Source organism: Debaryomyces fabryi, assembly GCF_001447935.2.
Source record: "Debaryomyces fabryi strain CBS 789 chromosome Unknown contig00004, whole genome shotgun sequence".
Lineage (NCBI taxonomy): Eukaryota > Fungi > Ascomycota > Pichiomycetes > Serinales > Debaryomycetaceae > Debaryomyces > Debaryomyces fabryi.
The window spans coordinates 67808-92363 of record NW_015385430.1 but is presented as its reverse complement, the minus strand read 5'-3'; the positions used below and the strand labels follow the sequence as shown (position 1 = coordinate 92363).

Sequence of the window (24556 nt, the reverse complement as noted above, 5' to 3'; positions counted from 1 at the left end):
TTAGTTATTACATATTTGATGTCAGTTACAGACAAATTTATAACCTAATAGATATTTTTGTATTAAATCGCTAAATATAACTGTATTTCTTACATGCCTGACCATAAAAAGTCTTTTTCAATCTTGAAAGATGAAGTTGAAGCAATATCACGACTACTGTTACCAACGTGAACCGTGTAAGCACCCTTTTCAACCGACCACTCATCTTGGTACTCATCAAAGAAGGAAATAGAATCTTTCAAAGATAATTTTAATGAAACTGTTGAAGTAGCACCTGCCTTCAAGTTTACCTTCTCGAATCCTTTTAATTCTTTCACGGGTCTGATTACATCACTTTCATCCTTCGATATATAAACTTGAACTACTTCTGAACCGTCGACTTTGCCTGTATTTTTAACATTAACATGAACTTCTAAAGCATCATCTTTTTCAGAAACGGCAACTTTTAAACCAGAAATATCAAATTTGGTGTATGATAAACCAAATCCAAATGGGAAGGCAACTTCTCTTTCAAGCTTTTCGTAGTATTTGTAACCAACAAATATGTCTTCACCGTAGAGAACTCTACCATTCTCAGTCTTAAAGTTAAGATACGTAGGGTTGTCAACATTTTTCACGGGGAATGAGAGAGATAACTTACCATTTGGGTTTACATCACCGAATAAAACATCAGCTATACCGTTTCCTCCTTCATTACCACCATACCAAGCTTGAACCAATGTATTGGCTTTCTTTATCCATGGGAATTCAACTGGAGTTCCAGATTGGTTAACAATAACAGTATTTGGATTAGCATCCAAAACTGCTTCAACCAATTTATTGGTGTAACCGGTTAATTTCATGTCTGGACGGTCAAATCCTTCAGATTCCCATTCTTGGTTCAAGCCAATATTTAAGACTACCTTGTCTACCTTTTTAGCAAGTTCAGCTGCCTTCGAAATTTCTTCTTCTGGGTTGATCACCCTGGCAAGTCCCAAGTTGATACCACCACCGCCACCAAAACTAACAGAATTGGAAGAAGGAGCGGTAAATGTAGGGGCTGATCCAAACTCTATTCTAATCGAATAGGTTTTACCTTTCTCTAAAGAAATAGAATTTCTAACTTCATTAGAACCACTATTAAAAAAGGAATTACCTCTCTCTTGGACTGTCTTGTTGTCTACGACCAATTTATCATCAACAAACAATTGTGCTGTACCAAGTACAGCGAGACCAAATTCATAATCCGCCGTTTCTTCTGGAGTAAACTGGCCGTCGAAATCAATATAGAATAAGTCATCCTTTACTTTGTCATTGTAGTAATCTACCATAAAGATATGTGATAAATCCAAATCTTTTTCATCTATTAATGTTCTTTTCGAAGGAGAATTTGGCTCAAGGTAGAATTTCAAATTGTACCCAGCCTTTCCTGTTTTGGGATTAATCAATTGGGGTCCTAATGCTGGTAATAATCTATGACCATAAGCACCAATAGTGTATTCTGGCTCATTATTTAATTTTTTTGAAATAGAATCGAATGGGGTAGTAGTATAATAGGCTCTCAATGCAGCAGATCCTCCACCACAATAGGCGGCATACTTTGCATTTGGACCAATGACAGCAATTTTATCATCCTTACTCAAGGGTAAGATATTGTCATCATTCTTAAGAACAACAACCGAATCATGTGCAATCTTTCTTAAAAGAGCTGCAGTTTCAGGTGTGTTACCATTTGAAGTTTCTGGAGCATTTCCAGGGATACCAGACTTAAGTGCATACTTGATTAACTTAAGAACATTTTTAACTCTTTCATCAATCTTCTTGATGTGTAATTCCTTGGAGGTAACCATAGCAGCCACTTCGGTTGTATTTCTAAATATGGAAGGACCTGGCATTTCAATATCTAAGCCATTTTCAATGGCTTCTTTACTAGTATAAGTACCGTACCAGTCAGACATTGTGGTACCTTCCCAGCCCCATTCCTTACGTAAAATATCTTGAATCAATCTTTCTGATTGTGAAACATGTTCTCCGTTCACCTTATTATAAGCTGTCATCAATGCAACAGGGTTGGAGTGCTTGATGGCAATTCTAAATGGTTCCAAATAAATTTCTCTCAAAGCTCTTTCAGTAAGAACAGAGTTACTAGAATTACGTTGGTCTTCTAAGTCATTACAAACAAAATGCTTGATTGTAGCAGCTATCCCTTTATCTTGAATACCATTAATGATCGAAGCTGCACTTTGTCCAGTTAAATGCGCATCTTCACTAAAAGATTCAAAACCTCTTCCACCTAATGGGCCTCTTTGAATATTAATTGTTGGACCTAATACAACATGTGCACCCTTGTGTTTTGCTTCGTCTCCCATTAAACGACCAGCTTCGAATAATAAATCTTTATCAAAAGTAGCAGCCAATGCTGTTCCACAGGGAAAACAAGCAGATGGAACACTGTCAAAAAACTTAGTTCCTCTTAAACCGTTTGGACCATCGCTGAATCTAAGACTAGGAATATTTAATCTTTCAACAGCAAATGTGTGCCAGAAATCGATACCAGCAAGTAAACCGATCTTTTCTTGGATCGTTAATTGAGCTAATGTGCTCTCAATATCAAATTCAGACATTAGTAATAGTTGTGCAATGTGATAATATCTAGCTGATTCTCTTTATGAAATTGTATATTTACAGGATCGCCCACCTTTTATATCCACAAATACTGACAAACTAGTTTCCGGATCCGATTCCATATATAGATATTTTTCCGACGGAAAATTCACTGCGGGAGTACTTCCTATTTAAAACGTGGGGAGGTTATTCCACTTCTTGATCCTCTAACTATTTTTCAACTTGGCATTTTATCCGTAGAGATACGTTAGAGAATTGGGGCATTTAGTCTTGTCACCGGTGAAATTTTTGGAAGCATTTCTTAAGCTAGAATGTTGGATTTATCGATTCATTCAGAATGCTCTCAAAATGTATCTCATGAGTTTGGATTTTTTTAGTGAAGCCCAATCTTTACCTAACATGTCATAATTGCAGATGTTGTCAATTATTACACTGCTGATTCAGGTTCAGCGAGGTTGTTGACATGAATTAATTATTTATATACACCTGTACATAACTAAATGTCCATTAGTTTGTAGAAATCTATGATTCTTGCGCTACGATTGAATATCACGTACGAAATAAAAGGATTCGCATGTAATAAAAAAGATAATACAGGTATATGTGAATCCAATAGCCTATTCACTGATTTTATTTTGTGGAGTTTTGTCGATGAACTAGTGTTTTTGCTTTGTTTCAAAAATTGATTGCAAATTGTGAAATTTCAATCGTCACATAAAGAAGGAGAATAGTAATAATGATAATAATGATACTGGTATGGAAAATGGTTTATTGATTTGCAACTCTTGAATCAACTTCTTTCTGCTGAACAACAAATGAATCAGGTTGTGATGCACGAGGAGATACTCATTTATATACCAATATATAGACCAATGTTCATTTAAATATCATTTTCTGACCTACACATTTCAATATCTTTATATACTCTTAATATAAGTTAACTTTATATCAAAAATCGAACGAGTATCCGTACACTATATTTTTGTAGCATATCATTAATGCTTTTTTATCTTCACTCACTGAGAAAAAAATAAATTTGATATGAATTTAACGGTTCTTACGACTTTCAATTTTTTGCCATGGAAGAACATCAAGACAAAGATAATAATAAAATCAGCTTCGATCAGTATGGAAGAAAAACCTGGAATGTTGATGCATATGCGAAAGAAGCAAAAAATAAGTCATATAAAAAGAATAACTCATCTACACCAAATGTCAATAAATCTTCTATAAATTCAGATAAGCCTTTATCATACCTAACGCATAGAGATAAATTGCTCAATGAGCTGTTATCGGCTGTAAACCAGCATACTATTATAAATCCATTGAATACTAGCTCTTTTGGTAAAAATAAGAAATTTGGTTTCTTCTGTCTGATTTGCGATTTGTCGTTTCGGGATAATTTGGCATTGATAGACCACATAAATTCGCCACTACATGTCCAAAGGTCACAGTCATTGGTAACAAAGCATGATGGTGAAGAAACTGAAATATTAGATGGAAGTGTAAGGCGAGCTACGGTTGACGAGGTAAGGCTTACTCTAGAGTCTTTAATATCGAAACTGACACAAGAGAAAAATTCCGGGAACAACAAGATAGACATAAAGGAAAGAATACTCAGGCGACAGGAGTTTGAAAGAAAACAACAAGAAAAGAGAAAGGAGAGGAGACTGAAGGCAAAACAGAATAAGGTAGCACGAAAAGAGAAAGGTGAACAAATTAATAATGAATTATCCTCTATGATGGGCTTTGGTGATTTTGGTTCGACGAAGAAATAACCGCTATATATCGATAATCAGATACTACGATACTAATTCAAATATTGCATTAGCAGTTGTTGCAAGACCTTATCGAATTGAAAAGTCGACCATAATTGTAAATTTTAAAAATCACAATGAAGTGCCTTTCATTTTTCTATTACTCGGGTCACTGCACAACAAAATAACAAACATAGCATTCACTAATAAGTTGTAGCATATAATAGTAGGATGTATATTGTAATGAATGGTAACCTGTAAACCAAATCTTGAAAATTTCGCGCTTTTTGCATGTTACACCGAACCATAAATTTTCATCAACTAACCAATAGAAATGAACTGAAAACACTTTATACACTAAAATCAAGATTTAGCTGACAATATCAGTGGTATTTTAAATTGAAAGATACTATCCCATAATGAGATTAACTTGGAAGTTTCCGTTAAACGGTTTATTCAAACATAAGTTTGGCAAATTCAATTATCCCTTAGAACAAGATATTCGTAGTAAATTGGATTCATTATCATCAATTACCAAGATTTATACAAACCCAGATGGTACCCCAAGAGTTCCAACTGACCAAGAATTCAAAACTATTTCTGAGTTGCAAAATTTATACTACCAACGTAACCATTCAGAATGGAATTTTATACTTCCAGGTATTCCAAAGGAACAATTAGATTTGTTCAAAGATAACTCTCAAGACTTAAAGAACTTCCAATTTGTTACCAAAGATTCGGGTAAAATCATTGATAAAATCCCATATAAAGATGAGAACACTGGTGAATTAAAGTGGAGAATTGTCAGAGAAACTGAAAAGGCTGAAGGATGGGAATTTCCATATTTCTACTTGGTTCTCCCAATATTCGCCTACGTTGCCTACTCCAAATACACTGCGCAAATGGCTAGAAGAGAAAACGATGGTCCAGAATGGGCTGAAAAGGAATTAAGATTGAGAGCTATGGAAGATTATTTCCATGGTGATACCGAAAAGGCTAAGGAATTCTTAAGTAACGAAGGTAAATCTACAAGAGAAATCAGAGATAGAGATGATTTGGTTGTTGCCAGAATCTTAGGTGGAGATTATGATAAATTAGCCCAATTAAAGAAGAAATTACCAAAGGACTTACTTCCAAAAGAAGAACCACATGCAAACCTTAAAATTTAAGTATCTTTAAATTCATAGGTTTATAAATCATTCCCATATAATTAGGGATTAAATTTCTTGCCATTACAGTGAATTTGGTTGGTAAATTTAATTCGAATTCATAAAACTATAGAAACCTTTCTAGAGTTTAAAATTTCAAGTACGTTAATTTATTCATTATTTTTGTTATTTCCTTGATAATTTGGTTTCTATTATTTTTGTTGAACGTATATATTTTTTATCTCCGAACAGCTTCTCCATGTTTAGGTATATACATATTTTAAATGCATTTAACTATTCACATAATTTATTATTATGTATACTAAATATATCCTAAATACATATTATTTAATTGTCCTTAAGTTCACCACATTCCTCGATGACAATAGAAGATTGTGGAGCACCACTACCAGAACCTTGAGCTTCAATTTTCTTGACTGTCTCCATACCTTCAATGACTTCACCAAAAACAACGTGAGCACCATCTAACCATGGACATGGAACAGTTGTGATGAAGAATTGAGAACCATTAGTATTTGGTCCAGCATTAGCCATACTCAATAAACCTGGCTTTTCGTGTTTCTTTTGGAAGTTTTCGTCTGGGAATTTTTGCCCGTAAATTGATCTTCCCCCGTAACCTTTACCAGTTTCAAAATCACCACCTTGCAACATAAAGTTTGGAATCACTCTATGGAAGATAGAGTTAGCATATCCAAATCCTTTTTCTCCGGTACATAAAGCTCTGAAGTTTTCAGCAGTCTTTGGAACAACTTCATCATATAATTCAAACTTGATTGGAGATTGCTTAACACCTCCAATTGAAGGTGTTATGAAAACCTTGGTACCCCAGTTTCTTGCGGATGAGGAAAATAATCTGGTTTGTCTAGCGAAATTCATATTTGATTCAATAATTATTATTTGCTATTCAACAGCTGTAGAGTACCCTTGAAAAATTTCCAATTTATGGTACTATATTTATATACAGGTTTTGTGGAAATCCTTAGAATATAGTGTATTAACTGGTATACTAAAATACTAAAAGTAAAATGGTGAGACGAATTAAATATAAAACATACATAAATACTTCAATAACTAATATTGCTATCTAGAAACTTAATAAATCAATTTCACCGTTGCTGTTAGCATTATTATTACTATTGCTACTATTAGCGTTCGCACCATTTCCATTTGCAGTTGAAGTGTTATTGGAGCTGAAATCACCAAAGAAATCATCATCGTTAGTAGTGTTCGTAGCAGCAGGTGCATTCTGCTCTTTTTTAGAGCTGCTCACAGAAGGACTTGAAGTCTTGTTTTTTGATTTTGCAGAAGAAAACAAAGATGAGAATGCATCGTTGTTCGATGATTTGGCAGGCCCAGTAGTAGTTGCAGAACTCGACGATGTGTTTATATTATTATAGCTTGGAGCTCCATTACTAAACTGTTGCTGTGGTTGTTGCATTGTGTTTTGTTGCTGTTGTGGTTGTTGGAAAAAGCTTTGCTGTTGTGGTTGTTGGAAAAAGCTTTGCTGTTGTGGCTGTTGTTGGTATAAGTTTGATAAGCTGTTGGAAATATTAGGTTTCTGCGGTTGCGATGGGGCTGCTTGGAAATCATCAAAGTCGTCATCATCATCTTGAACAGGAGCTGATGATTTTGCATTAGCAGAGGAGCTAGACTCGTCAAATGTAACTAAATCTTGCAATAAATCTTGTGGTGGCTCTTGAGGTTGAGGCTTAGATTTGGAAGATGAAGATGCGGTTGCATGAACCTTTGACGACCCAGTAGTTGGTTTAGAAGAACTTTTTGAAGTTTCAACATCGTATTCTTCAAAATTATCATTAGAATTGCTATTGTATTGTGCAGCCGGATCTTCATATCTTTCCCCATAAACACCACCATCACCATAAACCTTGTTCGTGTAGTCATCATCGTAACCATGGTTAGATCCGGGTGTAATTGAAGCTGCACCACCAAATGCACCAGATGACACACCGCCGAATTTCTTTGCATTATTTCTTGCCTTTTTACGTTCAGATCTAATTAATGCATCGTCATTCAACAACGATATTAATGTCTTAGATCTGTTTCTAACATTAAGCCCCTGATCTCTTCCCTTAGAATCGATGTAGTGGAATGATTTTAACATTTGAATCAATGATAAGTTCGCCCTCACATCATCGATAATTCTTTCCGATCCATTTTTAATCAAATATTCTAATAATTGCAATGATTTGTATATCTGCCTCCATTCATTAGCGGCTTTTTCGGTGAAACGACGAAATATGAAGCTCACGATCTCTTCCCTTTCTCTATAATTGTAAGTTCCAGCTGCAATTTGTTGCATCAAAGTCGACGAAGCACCCCATGGTTCATTATTTGTGGCTTCACGAACTTTAGCTTCCATTTCAGTCAAATTCATAGCGACTATAATATAAACGTTAATATTCCATTTGATAACACGAGTTAAGCTATCGCAAAACAATTGAATACATACCATTTTGGGCCTTACGAACGTAAGCCTTGACCTCGTATAATGAAAGATTCTTAGTGGCGTCTTTTAAAAGATCCATCTTGTCTACTTATTCGATATATTTTCCTAAACTTCAAATGGTATCTTAACTAACAAACAACTTCTGAATCGCCCATACAATTGAACATTGAAATTTTGTGAGGAACAAAGGGGCTTTGCTTATATGCACGCATTTTTTCTTAGCTTTATAAGTAAATATTTGATAATAACCACCAATTGTTCCTTTAATTTACTTGCTACTGTCGACAGTATAAACAAGAGAGTAGGGTATGTAGGTAGATCCCTAAATAATGAAAAAAAATTGAAAAAAATAGAAATTTTGAAGGGCAAAATAGAATAAAACCTTAAAAAATGTAAGCTTATAGTCATTCCAGATCTGCTACATGTTGCCGGTGGTCCAGATCTCTTCAATTAAGTTAGATCGGAGAGTCTATTTAGGTCACAAGGTCCAGATACCCCATATCAACTCACCTTTCCCCTTACCTGAAGCATGGTTCAATAGACCTTTTCCAATACGTTCAAAGAATACTACAACAAATAATCTAAATATATATATTCATAATGTTATATAATTTTTAAGCACCAAACGTCGTTTCAAATGCATTTTAATTATTAAATGGGATAAAATTCAATCATTTGCTGTATAAATTAATTGGCTTTATCCAAATCAATGAATTTACCACCGCTAGCAAATCTTGGGTGTCTTGGATCGTTAATAAATTCATCAGAGTTCATTGATGCAACACTAGCTTTGTAGATTAAAAAGTAAGTAATACCGGCTATGTCATGTTAGTAATATGTTCTGAATATGGTTACTTATTTCAACGAAATCAATTTCTATTATCAAAAAATTAGTCCGTGTTTGCATTGCCAGATGTTTGAATTTTTACCATATAACGTTCTTTAATTGCATTTTAATAATTCAACTTCCTTGTGCATTAATCTCTAGGCTTTTTCCCAATTATTGGTCTATATTTTTCCATTTCCTCATAATAATAGGTAAATTTATTCCAAATGATTCCAGTCAATTTCATATGTCTATGAAAAATGAAAAACCAAATTCAATCCCAACAAATCGTAATATTCCAATGCATTGTTCATCATAACTCAGATTAAATATTGTGTCGGGCTCTATAATGGAAAGTGTGGAAACACGTCGGACATCAGTGAAAATTCTTAATCAATCTCTTCTTCAATATAAAAAACGATACATACCACCAGCAGCAAATGGCCAGTAATGCTTGAAGACAGGGGTTGGGAATCTTGGAGGCATTATATAAGATATGTTAATATTATATATATATAATTAATTTACAAAACTTGTAATTCAACTTCAGTAGTATTTCAATTTTGTTCGGGACTCGGTTGTCTCGTTTTGTCCAATTAAAACTAATGAAGATTTATTGGTATGTGCACGAAATATATTTCTTACATTACTAGTAAGAGTGAATATCTATTTCTAAGCTATCTATAAGAGGTTCTATTAACGCCTGAAGTAGTTGTTGTGAGTTGTGTGTATCGTATTAATGTGGAGTAATTTCATAAATTCTTATTTCTGGCGTGGTGTACTTGAACCAACAATTACTTTCAATCAACGCCGGTTGATCACATTTTTCTATAACTCTGAAGTTTCCTGCAAACCATTTCTGTAATTCCTCTTCCCAGTCTTCCAAAGTCTCTTCGTTTCTCACAGTTGCAGCAATAATAGCCATTTTCGTACCATTATTAAAAAAGTCGTTGATTGTCGAGCTTAACTGTGGAAGAATTGAAGAGTCGTATGTAACGTCAGCAGCAACAACGTAGTCAGCTGAAGGGGGGGCCTGGATAAAATCTGAATTGTTTGGATTCGTTGTTCCCCAAAGTAGCTGTTGTGTCTTAATTCTAGAGTCAATTACCAAACCATTAAGTTGGAAAGTCTTACTCAAGTTTTCAATTAGAGATGCGTCACCATCCGTGAATATGATTTCACGTATAGGGTAAATCTCATTATGATAGTACTTAGCTAATGCTATCCCTACTAACCCGGTACCGGTACCTAATTCACAGATACTTTTGTTTTTAAATTCTATTGGGTTAGAATTCAAATAGTTTGCTAAGTATAGAGCTGCTTCCCATGTCCTTAATCCTGTAGTACCATTGCCCGAAATCACCTTTGGAGTCTCCTTAATTACTACCAATCCATTATTTGGTACAATTTCATTCTTGAAACCACCTATAGGATACAGAATAGTGTCAGCTTCATTTGGGCTCATTTCGACAGCGTTTAAAATAGCTTCACTGCAATATAATTCATAGATATCTTCCACCACTTCATTATTTGATGATTCTAACGTATGAATATATTTTTTTAGGAAGAATTTGATATAGTATGGATTGATAGCTATTAATGCTATTAATTGGGGCAATAGTCTATACTGGATTTCATCATCTAAAATTCCTGAAATATCATTTGGAGGATTCATAAAATCAAATATCGGTACTCTCTGGTTTAAACATGACACCAACTTTGAATACGTTATTGTTCTTGACATTGGTATGTGAAGAAAAGGTTCTTACCTTAACTACTGAAATGAGTTTAGATGCGAATTTAAATTTTATGCTGCGAAGCTCATCAAAATCTTGTATAACTTTACGCAGCTTTCTGATTATTGGATTTATTTCGGTCTACAGGCTAAATTGGCGATGATTATATTCATATTTATGATATATATTCCTCTTGATTAGTTTACAGTTTTATTTTATTTTTTGTTTTGGTAAGCATAAGCTATATGACGTGCAAGGCGAACAATCTCTGTATTATTTAGTTCGAAACGATATTCCCAAATACTCTTACTCTTTTAACACCACCGTCTGGAATAATAGTAAACAAAACATGTGAGTAAACTTTATCTCCAGTTACCTTGAATTCGAGTTCTTTATCTGGTCCTGTCTTTGAATCATCAACCAACAAGTCCCATTTATCACTGTCAAAGCTTGGTACATCCTTATCATTGGTAACCTTTATGGCCTTTACATTAATCTTTTGGGGGAAGTTACCTCTAAAGTGAAGAGTATCAACAAGAACACTGCTGATCTTCGTTGAAGCACCCAACCTAATGACTACCCAATCTACATGACCCGGTTCTCTCGATCTCTTTGTTTCCCAACCATCAGACATGTCATGTCCTCTTCCGGGCAACAACAAATTATCGGCAGTTCCAAAGTGCTGATCAGATCTGTCAATGGCAACACCACCATTAAGGACTGATGCCATATCCAAAACAGTTGAAGAGTCAGTAGGAAGGATTGGAACAACAGACCCGTACAATCTGAACCTCGCAATTCCTCCATCTGGATACATTCTCAATCTGGCATGGGTATAATTGGTCTTGGTGAGCGCATCTCTAACAAAAAAGTGCTTCTGCGAAGGTCCACATTCAGTTTTCTCAATCACAGATTCCCATTTGGAATCAGGAAGCGACTCAATGCTATCATCATCGTTCAATGAAACGGCCTCTACAGAAATATGTGGAGCATGGTTACCGTTGAAGAATGCAGTGTCGATTTCGCATCCTATCAATTTTGCAGATGCCACTCCCATCTTGATTATAACGTAATCCGCTTCTTCGACGTTGTGTCTGCGTGTTTCCCATCCATCGTACCACTTTCCTGCCGGAACAAACTTGTTAGCATCAAAAATTGGTGCCTTGGGTTTGATCAAGTTGGCTGCTTCCGCGAACCATTCATCTGAAAATTTCAACACCTTACCACCTAACTTTTCTCCAATTACATCCGTGTATTGGGTAACAATTTGCTCCTGAAATTCTTTTTGCGATAAAACCTTAACCATATTAAATAAACTAGTGTAATAGTATACTAAAGAAAAATGTTAATATGTGTAATCTTGGATTTTTGTTATATGAATATGCTGTTGTTTCGTTATCGTATCTGTAAAGATATTCAGCTTTTCTTATACTTTATATATACTATGTATAGAATCAGGATAAGAATTAAACTAATTTTTCACTTTTACCAGCAAGTACGCTAAATTTAAGCAATTGACTCGAGACGATTATATATGTGGGTTGAACACACCTTGCATTTGCATAATCCCACCTAATCCGATTGGGATCAACTTAGCGATAATGACTCCTCTCGAACTGCATCAAGAAACAACAAGCTCGGAGTAAAGCGAGGTTCCTTATCTCTGCTATTGGTAGATTGCCTGAACAGGAAGTAATGTCTGAAACATTGCTGTTATATTTAGATTTCTTAATGCGGAAGTAAGTGAAATATAATGTTTCATAATAGTTCGTTTACATTTATTACGTAATCTGGGTACTAATTCTCAAAAAAAAACAACAAAAAGAAAACAAAGACCATAAACGGTTCCAATAAACACTCTTACAAGAAGTGAACATTGAGCTGTTACAGTTCTCAGATAGAAACAAGATTGACAAGTCCATACCAACTATATTACGCTCTTTTAACCAACATTGAACTTAAGTTAGAATACAAAAGACAGGTAGATTCCAGTTGATCCGACTGTAAACATAGAAATAATCAAGGAATTATGGATGATTCTAAAGAGAATGATAACTCTGTTATAGCGAATGTTCAGCCCAGCACTCCCACTCGGCCATTGAGTAGCAAGAATTCTACAAACTCGCTTAATGGGACTAACAAAAACAAAGGAAATATTGGATCGCCCAGTAAAGGCGAAGTGAGTCCAATTAGACAACAAAAGTTGGTTACGTTGACACAGAACTATAATAAGTTAGAACGGGGATATGCCGACTTGTTGTTAAAATACAATAATTTGTTGAGTGAATATGAACAGATTGAACAAGAATTGCAATGCAAGGTACAGATGAATCGAGAGCAGTCTGCCACAATAAATAAGTATGAGACCTTACTAAAGCATATTGAAAATGATCACAATAAGAACAAGGAGTTATATGAACAAGAGATCTTTTATTATAAAGAGCTAATTGATGATTTGCAGTTGAAAATCAACAAGATGACTAACGAATTGAATAGCAAGAGACTTGAGGAGGAACAATTTGACAAAATTGATGACGAACTATTGGATAAATATAATACGTTACTGAAGCAATTCAAGATTTTGCAGAGCAATTACGAGTTGGAACAAAACTCTAAACTAGTCCTTATTGATCAAATAGAGTATTTAACTAAGCAAAATGATTTATTGAACCCGGATGCTGAAAATGATATTGACAAGAATGATAGCAAGCTTGATAATTCAAACGCATCAAACCACTGCCACGAATTTGCTGATAGCGTAATTCATATGGATACCTATGCCCACACGATGAATAATCTAAGTGATGAATCTGACGTAAATAATTCTGATTTGGAGCTTGACGAAAATCAAGATTCACAAATACTAAGTTATTTAGCAGATGATATGAATGGCCAATTTACATCATCATCTCCAATCAAACAGGATGAGTCGTTGAAAATTGCGAACAATTTTGTATTCCCTAATAACAATACCCAAAAAGAAAGGATTCCAATCTTGGAACCTGAATTGAACTTTAAGTTTCCCGCTTCTCCTGACCCAGATTCAAAAGAATTAAAACGCCAATCATTACCTGCTACATTGAAGCACAATTCCCATCTCGATTCAAATGACGATTTTATTTTGTCGCCATTGAAATTGACTGCGAATAATACATCATATTTTAATATGGATAATTCAATAAATAACTCCACTAAGAGAAGGTATTCGAATTCGAAGCCGAATCATTCTCGATACAATTCGCATGATATTTTACCTATTAAGGTGGAATTTGAACCACTTGAGCTGACTTTAAGAAGCGCCTCGGGACCTGAAAAATATTACAATAGTAATACTAACTCCACATTATCTCAAAACAATAATAAATTTGAAAGCATTGAAGAATTACCTGAGTCGATCGCACATATCGATGGTAAATCGGTTAGAAATTCGACGTTTAATAAATTAAATGGTTACAACAACATTCCTTCAAATAGAAGTTCGTTAAATACTACAGGATCTTCCAAATCAAGCTTACTCATTGATCACAACATTATGACTAACGATATGACAAAACAAGAGATTATGAAATTGAAGTTCGAATTGCATTCCTTAAAATTGCATAATGAAAAATTGCTATCTTACATTGGATTTGAGTTGCAGAAGCAAAAGAAAAACATTAAGAAATTATCACATAAACAGTCTACCACAAGTTTAAGAAACTTCAATCGCAAGATAGAATACTCAGATGCAAAATTGATTGAGAAATCAAGAGACTTGCTAATTCACAAGAAACGAGTTCTAAGGTCCGTCTCAGTCAACCCTATATTATCTAGAAAATATAATTATGATAATAACGTAGTGGGTATTTTGACAAAAAGCTTATTACCATTCAAGATAATACCGGAACAAGATGAAGATCGTTTTAAATTTACTAGTGATTTTATTAATAGTATTGACAAGGATGACGAAGATGATTATGGCTTTATGAAGCATAATGACAAATTCAGTAAAAGAGTATTATCTAATAGCTTCGAGACTGACGATTTAGAGGATGATGAAATATTTGCTCCAAAAGACAACCATGGTGTTAAAAAATATAAATCTCAAATATTCAGGAATAATGATTATGATTCATCGTTTAATACGTCATATTATGGTTATGATGAAGATGACGGTGATTGCCATGAAAATTACACAGAAGAGGATGATAATTGGGAAGATATTTCAGCTGATTCAACAATGTCAGAAGAGGTTGCAAGCCCTCCTATTTTTAATCAATTGAAATATCTTATTACAGGTAATTACAATAAACCAAAGAAATCACACGCAAGAAATGAATCCGTTGATGATGGTTTAAAATACAAATTTTTATCAATTGCTATTGGTATATTGATTATTGGTTTGAGATGTACAAACCAAAATCATAATCTCTAGATTACGAATTAGACGATATATAGACTATTTATATAATAGAGCTCACTCAAGCATTTTATACTATTCATTACGTAAAATCTCGGTCTCATACTAAATCGAGTCGGCCACCGCATTAGCTGCGAATGGAAAAGTGGAACCACTTCTCAGTTCACTTGTTTAGTTCCTGAAAACAACAAATTTTAAAAGCCTTTTTCAACTTTCTATCCTAATATTCTTCTCATATATAAGGATTTAAACGAAGTGAATTATCCTTAAAGAATCTACAAAATGGAATTAAATGTCGGTTCTGGTGTCACAAATGCCAATGCCAATATCAGTAGTAAAGCGAATTCGGATTCTGAACGGAGGGGTAACCATAAATTAGCAAAACGTATAGTTACGGCCAGAAAACACTTTCAAACGCAATACGAGGATAATGAGAAAGAACCTTGTAATCAAAGAAATGAAATAATAATAGAAGATGGTATAAACAAATGTAAGAATTGTGCAAATTGTGATAAAAACGATTCTGAAGTGAAACCGAAAGTTACAGTGGAAATATCTAAGTTCCACGATGTATCAGAGACTATAACTTGATACTTTCAAGGCCTGCTAAAATTACACGTTTCAATATATACCGTTGATAGACGACCCTATCGTTGAAAATACGGGTCAATCGATGATAATCTTCTTGTACAGTAATTATTCATATATTCGTGTTAATATATAACTTATGGTAAAATTATAACACTATTTATAAATAAAACTCCATTATTTTGAATTCTTTTGATTGTCACTCAAACGATATTGTACCAAAGATAAAAGATAGTACATCATATTTAAGTAAGGGATTTCTGACTTCATATCCCCATTCGTATTCAGTTTATGAATCTTAATCACATTTCCTAAAATAACTTCAAGCTCAATATTTCTACCATTTCGAGAATCGACCAACATCGAAGGTTGGTAATTATTCTTAGCATCTGTATCTTCGGTAGCTGTAATAATAAATCCAACGTCATCATCTGTCACACTTTCATCTTTATGATTGGGGTAATTCTTTTTAAGGTCATAATTTGCAACATATTGAATTTCCTTCATTAATGGACGAACTAGGTTATCTATTATTCCCATGCTATCCTTGAGATCAAAAATTTTTCCTATATCCATATCTGTAAGGCAGCAGACTGTGTTGAAAGAAGCGTTGTAAAGTAATTTTTTCCACCTAGTCAATCTAACATTTGAGTCAAGGCCTACACTATTAAAGTCATTGGTATACAATCCCAAGAATTCCTCAAGTGATTCTGGATTATCGTTCTCATAAATCAATCCAAAATTGTTATCATCGTGTCCATATTGGGTAACTGTTCCTTTATGATTCACAGAACTGATATATGATACGCCACTAATAAAAATAGCCTTATCTTTCAATCCCTCCCAGAATCTTTCAGGGTCGATTCCATTTTGAATAAGCACGATTGATGTCCCTTTCTTGTCTTTTAATAACCCTGGAAGTTGTTCAACCTGTTCCCATACGTTATCTTTTTCTTTTGGAACAACTTTGGTTGCAACTACAATATAATCAAAAGGTCCGAATTTGGTAGCATCTGCTAATTTTTTAACAATATTCTTAGGCCTAAACCCCTTAATCGTATTATCTGCCTCGTTAGGATCATCATTTTCTCTTCTTCCTCCATAATCAATAGATGAAATGGTATACCCTGACTTCATGACATGGTCGTAGTCTGACCTAATAATTGCAGTTATCTCAACTTCAGGATTGAAATTTTGCAAAATATAGCTTGTCACCACACCAACTCCTCCTAATCCAATTGAAAGTATCTTAATCATAATATGACATTATTTAATTTGTAATATATGTATTTCTTCGTACTTTATCTCCACATTTATAGTTTTTGAAAACTATCTGTCTTCTCGCGTTTAGTTGCCTGTTTTGGATACGATAAGAACTGAAAGGCTCTATTCAATTTTGAACATACATAGTAAAATACATTATACATTTTATACAATTTATAGATTATTTTTAACAATAATCAAGCCTGTAGTATGAACAAATATTTAATTAGCCATTCATACCCTGTGGACTTGCATGTATTAGTTTAGCAGATTTTTATCATTATCCCATCTCTTATTTTCAATAGCCGTTTCCGTAGGCACACTACTTGAATTATTCGATAAAACTCTCTTTCTCAGTAATCTCCCCATTGAATCATTTATTGGATCAGGTGCTCTTTGTGGATTGGAGTTATTATCAGTTAGTTGGTCCTGTGATGCGACAGCCGCTGCTCGTAAGAAGAAATCATCGATCCCGGAGATTTGCAGGTGCTGATGGTTTTGTTGATGCTGTTGCTTTTGTGCCTGTTGATGTGCTTGAACATGATGCTGTACAGCTGCCTGCTGCATCATTTGCTGCTGCATAGATTTCAAGTTTATGATTCTTTCATTAAAGAATGAATTCTTGAACTCTTGAAAAATCTTAACCGTTTGAGGATATTCGTATTGACGGTCATGAAAAAATCTGTCGGCAAACATATAGATAAACCGTTCAATATCCGATGCATTTATGTTCAGCCCTGCTTCTGGCTCCTGTTGGGCTGATGGATTTGGTACGGCATTTGGAATAGTATTCGAGCTACTAATATTTCTCGTATTCGACCTGGTAAGTCTTTGTTGCTGTGCCTGGGCTTGTGCTGCTTGAACTTGAGTTGCTTGTGATTGTGCTTCATGAACTTGGGCTTGCACCTGTTGTTGTTGCTGTTGCTGTTGTTGTTGTTGTTGTTGCTGTTGTTGCTGTTGTTGCTGTTGTTGCTGTTGCTGCTGTTGCTGCTGTTCGTAGTGCTGTTTCTGTTTTTCATAATGTGCTCTTAATTGTTGCTGATAATCAAACGATGCTTGGTTATTTGTAACTTGATCCTTTCTCGTTGTGTTTGCGTTCATTTGGTAAGGTCCCTGTCTCTGAGGGACCTGTTGTTGGTATAATGCATAATTCGAAAAGTTGATATTTGAGTCACCGTCATTGAAGGACATTCCTTGTTGGCGGAATTGGGTATTGGGATTGTTGTTATTTGTGCTGGTATTACCTGACAGTTGTGGGTTCATTAAATCATATGTACCATTAGAATTAGTAGCATTCGAGGAAAATTCATCCGTAGGGTTGTCCTCTGGATCAGACGTATCATTATTGGAGCTAGTTGAATTCTTCGTAAAATTCAAATCGTAGACGTCTTCATTAATCGAACCTCTTTCTTCGGAGTGGCCATTCTCTTCACGTCCAACTGTGCTATTAGCTCCTGTGCTATTCGTTTCGTTCGCTAAACTTATGTTCCCGCTCATCTTTTTCTTGTTCAAACCATGCCTCTTTTTGAACTGACTCAACCACCCATGACTAAACCCCACCAACCGCTTGGGGTCCTCTACCCCAAACTGATGGGCATATATTGACCAGTATTCTCTCAAAATTGGCTCGTTAATTGGTTCATGTCGTTCTAATTTCTGTTGTACGAGCAAGTCCATGGCATGGTTAATCTTTTCATATTTGAATTTAACCTTCCTTCTGCTATTCTTTGAAAACGGCGTTCCCGCTTGGTTTAGCCTATCTCTTAACTCATCCTCATTCTTAAGCCACTCACTAAACGATGACGTCGAAATTGAAATTTCATTTTTATATCTATCAACCGTTTCCAGTTGTGGTCTGTTCGAGCGATGGTAAAAATCCAAAATCTGGATTTTTTGCTCTAATGTAGCTCTTGGAAGCTTAGCTGGAGGCATCCTAGAAGATCGATACTTATGCTAAATTATTTCCACCGCCTGGCTATAAATTATTTCCCTTAGATTTGGTACGATTTCTTATACTCTATTTGGGGAGGTTTTTTTGCTCTCTTTCCCATAAACAATAATTTTTAAATTCCTGATTCCGCAAGTGTCGAAAATCTCATAGATTAATATGAGACACGACCAAGCTACTCCTACAAATATTCGAACCTATTAGTATATAAATGTACATTATATAGAGATATATAGTAGTATTGCGAAGCTAGAAAGGTTCTGAACTATGCTGTATCATAAATTAACATAAATCGTTTAATGAGAACCAGCACCCTTACTAACTCTGTCTAAAACAGATTCATAGGCAACTTCGGAAAAGTCAGTACCTTGGACATCAGAAGAAACACCGTTCAATGCTCTTCTTAAAGCGTCCTTTGAAGAGGCGTAAATCATCTTAGACTTGATTGGGGCGGTATCAGGGGACCATGTGAAGAACACAATTTTGGATCTCTTACCTTCACCACCACCGATTTCGTATTCAAAATCGTAAATAGCGTATTTACATTCATTTTCTGGTAACTTTTCTAAGAATGCATCGTAATCAGTGTTAGTTGAGGTTTCTTCAACAACAATTTCGGTTTTTTGGTCGTTTAAAGCAAAAATAATAAACTTGTACTTCTTACCTAACTTCAAATCATTGAAGGCAGTTAATGATTCGTCTGCAACGGCAACACTAGAATTGATGTTAGTAGAGGTTCATGTTAATGTGTTGGAATTAAAAACATTTCAACATACCCTGATCTGGACTATAAATGCGTTAGTATCTTCTGCGTAGCATTAGAGCTAAGGCGAATCGTAATCAATATAGGATTCTTCAATTAGTGAATTTTCCAATTAATCAATCAATCCATGCTGTTTAATTCTCCTTAAACGCTATTTATTGTGTGCCAAACGTACCATTTTATATTATATAGTCTGCGTATAATTGTAAGGAAATAGCCTACTTGTCCTTAGAAAACAGTGTCCATTTGAGTCGGTCGATTCAGGTGATTCTGAACCCCTGAATATTCTATACGTTACCCGCATTTTCCTATATACAATAAGCAGCAAATATACATTTAAGTCAAGTCATATATTAGTATAGGCCGTATATACCTAAGCAATACTTCTTTCACATTGTGGGAGAGATTGCCTAACACCCAGAAGCAATTTTATATCATATAATTTCATAAATATTAAATAAATGATTCTCAATTAAGCTTTTCAAGCAAGTCATTAGCATTAGTTGTAGAAGTAAAGCCGGTACCGTTTTCACTTTTCAAGTACTTGATTATCCCGTTATCTACAATAGCCGCATACCTACTTGTTCTGACACCAAAACCATCTTTGGTCATGTCCGCAATAAATTCTTTGCCCAAATTCTTCGACAATTCAGCATTTGGATCAGTTGCGAAAATTACATAGTTTTCCTCATCCTTATATCCCAATGCTTTGCCCCAAGCACTATTAACAAACGGATCATTGTCGGTAAGAACGATAATTTTGTCAACTCCCTTGGACTTAAATTTTTTAATGTTAACCAAATATGTGGGCAAGTGATTTTCTGTACATGGAGGAGTAAATGCTCCGATCGCTGAAGTTATTACAATTTTTTTCCCAGGAAGTTCTTTTTCTAAGTTGAAGCTTGTTGGATTGGAACATGCTATAATTTCCTCCTTATCTTTGGAAAATGGAATATACTGTAACGCGATATTGACTGGAAATTTATCGTTAACTGTGAGTTAGTAATGTCATGCAAATTGTAGCCTTTCTAAATACCTCAACATACTCTTATAAGTCATTTTGAATGGATAATTAACAGATAATAGTAATAAATGTAATACTTTAAGATATTAACATTGAGCTAATTAATTTTGAATTAAATAGGATTGTCTTAAAAAACCGTCTAGAAAGTGAGATCAACATTTTTTTGGTGCAATTTACATATTAGTGCATTAAATTCTTAAAATGATTAAATTTTGTAAAATTAAATAATTATATTATGTATTGCTATGTATATATTATTAACCTTTTCTAACTTATACTTAATGCGTCTTTGTGCTGATAGTTTAAAATTCTAAATAGACTTTCCAGACTAAGTTCTATGTTGCTGCTTTCTTTCGATGATTCTGAAGCGGATTTCCAATGGATGTTAACCCACGGAATAAATTATTCAGGAAAATTCTGATCAAACATTCTTTAACACATAGGCCAATTCCAGTTAAACCTAGGCCGCTTTCTTTCTTATTATTAAAAATGATAGGTAGTTAGAATTGAAAAATTAGTATATATAGCCTACTTTTGTCTGAAAAGGCCATTAGACGATACGATGGCCGAGTGGTTAAGGCGAAGGATGCAGGTTCCTTTGGGCTCTGCCCGCGCAGGTTCGAACCCTGCTCGTGTCGCCATTTTTTTTTTGAATCAATCACTTTTTTTTAACCTGATTCTTAGCTAGATTGGTCCAACAACGTATTGCAGATGGTATATCTTAAACAAGCATATATATCATACTTTAACTTAATCGCATTCAGTATGTTTTCATAACTACCTGTTTTCTTGCAAAAAAATTATATACACAATTTTGTTTGAGATGCCTTAAGTTTGAAATGAAGACTTATTTAACGAAATAATAAGGAAAGAGATATAGGTTACATCGATTGTAACAAGTATATGTCCTATGTCATCTGGAATAAAAACTGTTGACTCATATAGTTCCTATGTAGATCCAATAGTAGATTGCAACATAAAGGACCACATGCAGGATATACTTGAATTCGAAGAAGCCGCTACCAAATTTTCTCACATACATGGCTAGTAATACATTTGATGGCAACACAATCTTATACATAAAGTTATTTATTTAGCGTAAGTTAAACTTTGCCAAAGAATCTGGCTTGAAATAACGTTGAAATAATTGAAAAAGATATGACTCTGGATTTATATGAAATCTTAGAAGTTGATGTAAGTGCATCGAACGCAGAAATTAAGAAAGCGTATAGGAAGTTAGCATTAAAGTATCATCCAGATAAGGCTACGGAAGAAGACAGAGAGCAATCTGAGATAAGATTTAAAGAAGTATCTCATGCCTATGAAGTCTTGATAGACGAATCTAGACGTCAAGAGTACGATACATATGGAACTACTGATGGAAGGAGAACTGGTGGTGAAGGATTTGATTTCAATGGTAACCCATTTGAAGATTTTTACGGAGGAGCACAGCAAGATTTTTCTGCAAATGATTTCTACAATTTCTTCAATAACATGGGGGGAGCAGGTGGTCCACCTGGTGGTCCTGGAAGAAGCAGATCTAAACCTCGTACAAAGGATGCAGAATTAGAAGTTGATGTGACACTCGAAGATTTATTTAAAGGGAAGGTAATTAGAACTACTTCAACTAGAGATATTATATGTACCCATTGTAAAGGTAGTGGGGCCAAAAAGAATGCAGCTATGAAGAAATGTGGAGTCTGTGAGGGTGAAGGTACAGTTCGTAAGATCCGTAGGGTTGGCCCTGGGTTAGTTACTCAGGATTATATTGAATGTGAAACTTGTCATGGTATAGGTAAAATTTACCGGTCCAAGGATAAATGTAAAAAATGTGTCGGTAAAAGAGTTATAGACGAAACCAAAATATTGGAGTTTGAAATATTGAAAGGTTCTAAGAGTGGTGAATCCATAGTTTTGACGAAAGAGTCAGACGAATACCCAGGAAAGGAAACTGGTGACGTTATAATGACTTTTCACTGTAAGGAACATGCGGTTTTCACTAGAAAGGGTGACGATTTATTTGCAAAGTATAAAATTCCATTAGCCGATTCATTATGCGGTTTTTCTAAGGTGCTTGTGAAACATTTAGATGGTAGAGGAATACAAGTTTCTACACCTAAAGGTAAAGTCATAAGACCTGGTGACTATATCAAAATTAAAAATGAAGGTATGCCTGTGAAGAATGATCCAAAGAAAAGTAGTTGGTTCAGTTCATCTGCTGGTAAAAGGGGTGATTTGTATATCGAAATGGATATCGAATTTCCTCCGGATAATTGGTATTTAGAGAAAAATGATATACTAAAGATTAAAAATTTATTACCTAATGATTTACAAAATAAAAGGGATACAGAGAAGCAAACTATTGATGAAAGCTCATTACCTGAAGCTAATATTGAATTGATCACTGATTTTACAATTGCTCGTGAAAATGTATTACCTGATTATCCTGAAGATAGACCCGAAGAGGATACTCATGAAGAATACTATGGCACCCATGACGATTTTGGTGGTGCCCAACCAGAATGCTCTCAACAATAGATAGATATGTATATAAATTAAGAGAACATTTATGTAAATAAGATTGATGTGTATTAATAATATAATGCAAATTAAAGAATATTGGAAAAAATTAGTCAATAGAATTGAAGGGGTAGTAATTATATATAATATTTAAAAGTCCAACAAATCATTTAATTCATCTACATTTAATCCAATATTCTTCGTATCTTCGTCAACCTTTTCATCAGCTTCAATGCCTTGCTCATCGTATTCGAACGAAAAATTCCTTGGATCATCAAGGTTTATTTCTTGGAAATTCAAATCCATTTCGTTCTTATATATCTCAGGGTATTCATGTTCATTCTGTTCGGTTAACGTAATTCCATTTGGCTTCGAGAAAAGTTCTAGATCCGTTTCTGTCAATGAATCCATGTCATCTGGCCTGTAAGGTACAGATGGACCTTTAATTGGCGCGTATTCTATACTGTCTTCATCTTCAATCAAATCTTGATGTATTTGAAAGGATTTCTTGATCTCAGCTTGTTGATTCTGTTCACTAATTTTTATGCTTTTCTTGATGTCCCGTTTAATTGGATCTACATTATTTCGATTTAAATCCCGGTGTGGTATATTTGATGCATCAAGCAACTGGGTCTTCGGAGTGATTGTGGATGGAAGCGAAGGTGATCCTATAGGTGTAGTCGGGGCATCCGTTATATGTTTTTTCAAGGAGTCCGTATCTTGGGGTTGTACTAATTCTTTAGACCTTTGTGCATTATCCAGGCTGAAAATACTTTTATTAATATCTGCTAGCTTTTTGTTGTTCTGTTGTGGTTTATATGAGCTTTCACCTGTGGATGGGTTACTACGATGAACAAATCCCAACGAAGAGTTGGCTTTTGATAAAGAAGGCGCTTTTGGGAGTAATATTTTCTTTCTTTGCTGCTTGTTTTCTCCAGCATTCAAGCTCGATTGCGACCTCAGCAATGAAGGAATGGCCTTATTTTGATCTTTGCCACCCAATGGAACCCTCGCTATAGGACCCCTATTTCCAGCTGTCTGATTTATTTGCTTAGCATTGGATCGAATGTTGAAGGCATTTTCTGAATTACTAGGTATATTCCTTGATTTTGTGGTCAAGGCGTTTGACTTCGAATTATTAACTTGATTTTGTTTCAAAGCATTTTCTTTATCAGAAAACCTTATGTTATGATACAGCATAGTGAAATATATACCACTCAGCAATTATACGTTGACTTGTGAATAAAAAGGTTTGATAGAAATAGGTTCATTTGTTTATATTTTCTTCGTTATCATTTAAGAGTAAACAAACACGTTTTTGTGTAATATTATTAAATTTTGTATATGGTTCCATAATGAAGCTAGCAGCTTTTATTAGACTGGATTCTACTATATAAACTGTTCAGAAAAGGTATCATTGATAGTGGTGAAGTATAATACACACATAGAAGATTAAACTTTATTATCGTAGGTAATATTTAAAATTAAACGA

The 24556-nt window shown here is 34.6% G+C and overlaps 14 protein-coding genes across 14 annotated transcripts; 5 read left to right on the top strand and 9 right to left on the bottom strand.

Annotated features, from left to right (window-relative positions):
* Positions 1-89: 89 nt before the first annotated feature.
* AC631_00343 (uncharacterized protein) lies at positions 90-2603 on the bottom strand (the record flags this gene model as incomplete). Its single annotated transcript, XM_015609173.1, has 1 exon — positions 90-2603. The coding sequence occupies one exon, from the start codon at positions 2601-2603 to the stop codon at positions 90-92; it is 2514 nt and encodes an 837-aa protein (XP_015469990.1).
* A 1080-nt stretch (positions 2604-3683) lies between these two features.
* Positions 3684-4382, top strand: AC631_00342 (U4/U6-U5 snRNP complex subunit; the record flags this gene model as incomplete). Its single annotated transcript, XM_015609172.1, has 1 exon — positions 3684-4382. One exon carries the CDS (start codon positions 3684-3686, stop codon positions 4380-4382), a length of 699 nt encoding a protein of 232 aa, XP_015469989.1.
* Positions 4383-4780: 398 nt separating this feature from the next.
* Positions 4781-5530, top strand: AC631_00341 (uncharacterized protein; the record flags this gene model as incomplete). The annotated part of the gene is made up of 1 exon (XM_015609171.1): positions 4781-5530. One exon carries the CDS (start codon positions 4781-4783, stop codon positions 5528-5530), a length of 750 nt encoding a protein of 249 aa, XP_015469988.1.
* A 327-nt stretch (positions 5531-5857) lies between these two features.
* Positions 5858-6406, bottom strand: CPR3 (peptidylprolyl isomerase; the record flags this gene model as incomplete). The annotated part of the gene is made up of 1 exon (XM_015609170.1): positions 5858-6406. One exon carries the CDS (start codon positions 6404-6406, stop codon positions 5858-5860), a length of 549 nt encoding a protein of 182 aa, XP_015469987.1.
* Positions 6407-6614: 208 nt separating this feature from the next.
* On the bottom strand, positions 6615-7925 carry ENT3 (Ent3p; the record flags this gene model as incomplete). Its single annotated transcript, XM_015609169.1, has 1 exon — positions 6615-7925. The coding sequence occupies one exon, from the start codon at positions 7923-7925 to the stop codon at positions 6615-6617; it is 1311 nt and encodes a 436-aa protein (XP_015469986.1).
* A 759-nt stretch (positions 7926-8684) lies between these two features.
* Positions 8685-9309, bottom strand: ATP18 (F1F0 ATP synthase subunit i; the record flags this gene model as incomplete). Its single annotated transcript, XM_015609168.1, has 2 exons — positions 8685-8815; positions 9252-9309. The coding sequence occupies 2 exons, from the start codon at positions 9307-9309 to the stop codon at positions 8685-8687; spliced, it is 189 nt and encodes a 62-aa protein (XP_015469985.1).
* A 250-nt stretch (positions 9310-9559) lies between these two features.
* On the bottom strand, positions 9560-10567 carry AC631_00337 (protein-lysine N-methyltransferase; the record flags this gene model as incomplete). The annotated part of the gene is made up of 1 exon (XM_015609167.1): positions 9560-10567. The coding sequence occupies one exon, from the start codon at positions 10565-10567 to the stop codon at positions 9560-9562; it is 1008 nt and encodes a 335-aa protein (XP_015469984.1).
* A 269-nt stretch (positions 10568-10836) lies between these two features.
* Positions 10837-11865, bottom strand: AC631_00336 (allantoicase; the record flags this gene model as incomplete). The annotated part of the gene is made up of 1 exon (XM_015609166.1): positions 10837-11865. The coding sequence occupies one exon, from the start codon at positions 11863-11865 to the stop codon at positions 10837-10839; it is 1029 nt and encodes a 342-aa protein (XP_015469983.1).
* A 723-nt stretch (positions 11866-12588) lies between these two features.
* Positions 12589-14973, top strand: AC631_00335 (uncharacterized protein; the record flags this gene model as incomplete). The annotated part of the gene is made up of 1 exon (XM_015609165.1): positions 12589-14973. One exon carries the CDS (start codon positions 12589-12591, stop codon positions 14971-14973), a length of 2385 nt encoding a protein of 794 aa, XP_015469982.1.
* A 267-nt stretch (positions 14974-15240) lies between these two features.
* On the top strand, positions 15241-15549 carry AC631_00334 (uncharacterized protein; the record flags this gene model as incomplete). The annotated part of the gene is made up of 1 exon (XM_015609164.1): positions 15241-15549. One exon carries the CDS (start codon positions 15241-15243, stop codon positions 15547-15549), a length of 309 nt encoding a protein of 102 aa, XP_015469981.1.
* A 174-nt stretch (positions 15550-15723) lies between these two features.
* Positions 15724-16803, bottom strand: AC631_00333 (ketopantoate reductase family protein; the record flags this gene model as incomplete). Its single annotated transcript, XM_015609163.1, has 1 exon — positions 15724-16803. The coding sequence occupies one exon, from the start codon at positions 16801-16803 to the stop codon at positions 15724-15726; it is 1080 nt and encodes a 359-aa protein (XP_015469980.1).
* A 264-nt stretch (positions 16804-17067) lies between these two features.
* AC631_00332 (uncharacterized protein) lies at positions 17068-18741 on the bottom strand (the record flags this gene model as incomplete). Its single annotated transcript, XM_015609162.1, has 1 exon — positions 17068-18741. The coding sequence occupies one exon, from the start codon at positions 18739-18741 to the stop codon at positions 17068-17070; it is 1674 nt and encodes a 557-aa protein (XP_015469979.1).
* Positions 18742-21702: 2961 nt separating this feature from the next.
* Positions 21703-23082, top strand: AC631_00331 (uncharacterized protein; the record flags this gene model as incomplete). Its single annotated transcript, XM_015609161.1, has 1 exon — positions 21703-23082. The coding sequence occupies one exon, from the start codon at positions 21703-21705 to the stop codon at positions 23080-23082; it is 1380 nt and encodes a 459-aa protein (XP_015469978.1).
* A 132-nt stretch (positions 23083-23214) lies between these two features.
* AC631_00330 (uncharacterized protein) lies at positions 23215-24264 on the bottom strand (the record flags this gene model as incomplete). Its single annotated transcript, XM_015609160.1, has 1 exon — positions 23215-24264. One exon carries the CDS (start codon positions 24262-24264, stop codon positions 23215-23217), a length of 1050 nt encoding a protein of 349 aa, XP_015469977.1.
* Between the last annotated feature and the right edge of the window lie 292 nt (positions 24265-24556).